This window comes from Tachysurus fulvidraco, chromosome 3 (assembly GCF_022655615.1).
Source record: "Tachysurus fulvidraco isolate hzauxx_2018 chromosome 3, HZAU_PFXX_2.0, whole genome shotgun sequence".
NCBI classification, from domain to species: Eukaryota; Metazoa; Chordata; class Actinopteri; order Siluriformes; family Bagridae; genus Tachysurus; species Tachysurus fulvidraco.
This window is the reverse complement of record NC_062520.1, coordinates 25,728,273-25,733,208: the sequence shown is the minus strand read 5'-3', so window position 1 is coordinate 25,733,208 and position 4,936 is coordinate 25,728,273. Positions and strand designations below refer to the sequence as shown.

Genomic DNA, 4,936 nt, shown 5'->3' with positions numbered 1-4,936 from the left:
TATTATACTTCTAGTACTGACTAGAAGAGTTAAAAAATATTTGTTTCCATCTTCGGTTGTAGATGAGCAGAAAAACTAAGTTAATTTCAAGATTAAGTTTTTTTTTGTTCATTTTAAAGACTTTGAAGAGCAAACTTTATCTCCACCTTATTCTGAATCTAATGATGTATTAAATGGATGGAGCTTATACTCTTAACATTTCCTTGCAGAAACTTGTCTTTCTCTTGCAGTGATGTAGTAATGAGGAGACAACAAATATAAGTAGTGTCAGTCAAGTGGGTGTATTTAGTACTATTCTGCACACCCTGGGATTAAATAGTTACAAATTCCCCCGAGGAGTTCAATAAAATATTCTGATACTGTTATTTATTAGTACACTTATATTAGGAGTGGAGAAGTTCTATATTGTATACTCCTTAATTCTCTCTCTCTCTCTCTCTGACACGTACACACACACTCACTCACATACAGTACACACATACACATATTTTCTTTCCATAGACACGTTTTATAATAACAAAGAGTCATCTACACATCAGTTTTAGGCATTTGTCAAGTTTCTCCTAAAATTCATTAAGAGAAATAAATTGAGATAAAAAGGAAATGTAAAGTTTGAAAACAGAGGAAAACCTTTGCCATCAGCAGAATTGGAACCTAAATCCCCTAAACACAACACAATGTACACTTTGTATACAGCATACAATCATTGTCTAAATGAAAGAAAAGACTTTGAGATTTGTAATGAATTTGAGTAAATGTGTAATGAGTACGAGTCAGTGTTGGAGTATTTATTTTAAGTTAAGATGCGTATTGTAAGTCCTGAAATGTCTTTGAAAAAAATAACAAAAACATCAACAAACTCCGGTGTGACTGACGTTGTATGTATGCGCAGAACCTGTCTTTGATGGCAAACAGTGGCCTTACCGAAGTTACTTAAAACTAAGGCTTCTAGCTCATTTAGAGCCAGACTGAAGATAAATTTGGTGAGTGGACACCCAGGCTTCAACAGTCTGAGTTCAGAAGAGTCTTGTTCTTTAGAGAGCAAGTAATCCAGCATGTCTAACTCCAGTGTGAGGTCAGAAAAGTTCTTGAGCTTTGTCTCAAGGAAAGACCACTTGATTTTCTGTGGGCCTGTCTCAAATGTCACAGTGATAAATGGATCAAGATTTGTCTCTATCTTTTCCTTGAAAGAAGGGGAAATGGACTCACTGAGACGCTTTGCTAAAATCTGTGAGAATATCAAATACTTAACATTAAAGCTGCAGATTTCTCCTACATCTTTGTTCTTTATCAGTGTATTGTATTCAGTTTTTAAGGTTTCAGACAGTTGACATTGTTGCTTTTTATAGTGTTTCACATCATTATCAAGTGAGTGCTCTCCTACGTTGGTCAAAGACTTAATGGCACTCAGTATTTCTGCCCCACTAATCTTCCCTGGTCTTCTGTCAGGTATGTATGTAAAAGGCTCAGGCAACGCTGAGGCAACTTCTGGGAGGATTGTTTTAGGTCTGCGCTGAACTGTGAGTTCTACTATAAGAGGATAATGATCAGAAAAGCCCTGTACTTCAGCTTCATTGTGTGCTACATTAATATTAGCCACTCGTCCCATTTTGTTATCTGGAAGGAAAAACATGTCTAACCTGGAGTAACTATCATTCTGACATCTTGTAAAGCCTTCATCAGTAGGGTGTTTGTATGACCAGATGTCTCTGAGATTAAGAGAAAATGTAAAATCTTCTACAAAAGCTCTCAGGGGTGAATGCGTTGCTTCAGAATTTGATCTTTGATCAAAGCTGGGATGTAAAACTGTGTTGAAATCACCTCCAACCACTAGCACACCTTCAGCTGTTTCCATCAAATACTCTTTCAGTCTACCCAAGACATTTCTGTCTACTTTATGATTGTACACATTAACCAGTGTGTATAGTTCACCAGATATTTTACAGAAGAGCACAATGTAACCTCCACTATAATCCTCATCATGACATATGTACTCAAACACTACACTGTCTCTTATCAGTATAGCGACTCCTTTGCTGCGAGAGCTGTGCACAGTGAAGTAGGATCTCCAACCTGGAACATCTTCCAAGATTTGGTAATTGTTTGTCCCAACATGTGTCTCTTGTATAAAGGCAACATCAGCTTGAAGGTTGCTGAGGCTGATCAACAATTTTGAGAACTTTTGTGGTGCCCTAGTGGTATCTTTAATACCATTTGTGTTCCAGGAGACAAAATGGAGACTTGATTGTGTCATTATTAGCGACCTTCTGTAAATAAAATAGACATACAATTATTATTAAACACAATCTCTCTCTCTCCTCTTGAATTTTACAGCTTTTATGGCACAAAATTCTACAAAGCAATATAGTTTGTGATTGCATTAATTTCTTTGCTAATGTTTCAGCTTAAAATAAAAGCACACACTAGTGATTTGACAAAAAACAAACAAACAAAAATAAAAACAGGATTCTAAATTCAGGGTGACTTGAATGATAATGAAAGCCAATAATAACAAAACTCCTGTACCTTTGTGTAAATATGCAGCTAAAAACCCAAGTTAATCTATTGTACTGGGTTAAAATTCTCCTATTGGAGAAGTGTTCTTAAAACTACGTAATTTATTTACATTTGTAAAAGAATAATCCTCAATACTGTGCAAATCATACTCAAAGAATGCTTAGACAAATTTACTAAGAATTTTCACAAGGAAATTATTTCCACACATTCAATGTTAAATGTTTATAAGGGAGAAACACACCCTTAGTGTAGAGTTACAGTACAGTATGTTCTCTCTCTTCATTAGCCTTACATTAAAACAGTAGACAATTTGAAACCAGTTGCTGGTTGATCAGTTGATCTTAATTCATTTATAGCTACTGTTAATTCCATGTAAGTAAATGGTTTGGCTTAGCTGTTAGTGCTGTAATCATTTGGTACAATACTGGTCCACAAGATTTACAGCAAAAAGTGATTGTGCAATGTAACATCATTTAAAGCACAAAGGAAAACACAGAAGGAAACAAAAATGTAGCTTGACGCACACAACTTTGTGAGATATTTGCATTAGTGGTTGTCTATATCTGCAATGTATTTTTAACCCTTTAAGACCTAAACATGAGCTTGCATGGAAATATGTGTTTCTAAATACAATACTGAAACAAAAAGGAAAAAAATACTGATTTGTAAATCTAGCAAGAACATGCAGAATTCAATATGTTAAATATGGGAAGAATAAATGCTACTCATTCTGTTTGCTTCAGGTCCCTTTTTTCTTTTGTGTTTTTCTTATGTCAGGACTTTGACTTGTTTATTTCAAATCATTATTCAAAAAAAAAAATACTAAAACTGAAACAAATTGAGTAAGTGGAAAACTGGGTGATGAAGTGGAAAAGGAAACGCAGCCTGATGTAATTTTATCAGTTTAACAGAAATATTTTGTAACTGATATCAGCAACAAATTGAGAGCAAATTAGAATGTTAGAAATATTCACAAGTTAGTGATTTACTTACCAAAATCTGAAGAAATCGGGAAATCAAATGAGGATGATAGGAATCTAACACCAGTTTATGAAGGCAGGCTCTCTGTAGCTCAGACTGTAAAAGTTTTAATTGAATGTTTTCAAATGTACTTTAAAAGTAATTAGAAAACACTGAAAAATACAGTATTTCATCACCATTGTAAAATGTTAATACAAACATTCTTCTAACTTTGATTGTTATATAAATGATAAGGAACTTACTGTTAGGAACTTCCTATGTACACTCAGCTGATAGACAAAAACAAAAATCAAATGAGTCATACTATTTAAAGTAAATGTCAAAAGGTACATACGTCACACCTAAATAAAGGTGGTACCATTTTACAAGCTGAACATCATTTTTAACACAAGGGATTTCATTCCAACTTGAAAGAAAGGCTGTAACTGTAGTAACAAAATCAAAAAACAATAAGCAATTTTATGTATAAGTAATTACAAAACATTAAAAGTTCAATCATTTTAACACCATTGTAAAATGTTAGTGTAATTTACTGTGTATCTGCTGTAAACAAAGTAAAACATCCTTGATTTATGGTGAAATGTGACATTCTATAAAATTCTTTAGGCATTCTATAAAATGAAAGTGAAGAATCAGCCACAACTCTAAATCTAGTCTATATATAAAGTACTGTATAGTGTACAGAGGAACGTGTAAAACTAGGCAGATAACTTAGGAGCAAAATTTGGATCAAAGACTGAAGCAACACCAGTGTTTGTTTTTGGTGTCTTGGTGTAGCACTCCACTTCACACCTCACCAAGAACAAATGTTTTCTTTGGCTTTTCTGACAGAACTAAACTTACCGAATAGGTAAAAAAAAAATTAAATATAAAAAAATCATCTTTTAAGGATTTTTCAATGATTCAATCACTATATAAAGTTTGATAGAGATTTGTGTGTGTGTGGAAATATAGAAATTTCTAAAGGCTTCACAACACTGTATATACATATACTGTATAGAGTTTGTGAAGCCTTTAGAAATTTCTATATTTCTGCATAATTTTCGAACATGTCCTGAAACTAAACAAAGTGAACACAATCAAACAAATGAGCCAACAGTATTATATTTCATTTAATTATTGAGAAAAATGTCCCAGTATTATATATCTGTGACTTGCAAAAGTATGTGAAACTTTGTTTTTTTAGTGTCTGTTGTGAGCTCTTGTGCACAATAACTGTACGTAAAGCATGATATTTCCACCAGCATGTTTCACAGATGGTATAAGGTTCTTATTCTGGGATTCAGTATTTTACTTTCTCTGAAAATAATGATTTTTATTAAAAACAAAAAGCTTTAATCATCTTAATCCCTTATGTGAAATATTCTATGAAATATAATTCCTGAATCTTCCTGGAATTTCTCGACTAGCATAACACTTTCTCCTGTTTGCTCTGGTG

The 4,936-nt window shown here is 33.3% G+C and overlaps 1 protein-coding gene across 1 annotated transcript; it reads right to left on the bottom strand.

Moving 5' to 3' along the window:
* Window positions 1-296: 296 nt before the first annotated feature.
* LOC113651898 lies at window positions 297-3,768 on the bottom strand. Its single transcript, XM_027160854.2, has 3 exons — window positions 3,741-3,768; window positions 3,511-3,594; window positions 297-2,267 (listed from the first exon to the last, which is right to left on the bottom strand). Exon 3 carries the CDS (start codon window positions 2,252-2,254, stop codon window positions 794-796), a length of 1,461 nt encoding a protein of 486 aa, XP_027016655.2. The 5' UTR covers window positions 2,255-2,267; window positions 3,511-3,594; window positions 3,741-3,768; the 3' UTR covers window positions 297-793.
* Between the last annotated feature and the right edge of the window lie 1,168 nt (window positions 3,769-4,936).

Excerpts from the sequence above, each read along its gene's own strand:
- LOC113651898 (XM_027160854.2), bottom strand. The coding sequence starts at position 2,254 with ATGACACAATCAAGTCTCCATTTTGTCTCCTGGAACACAAATGGTATT.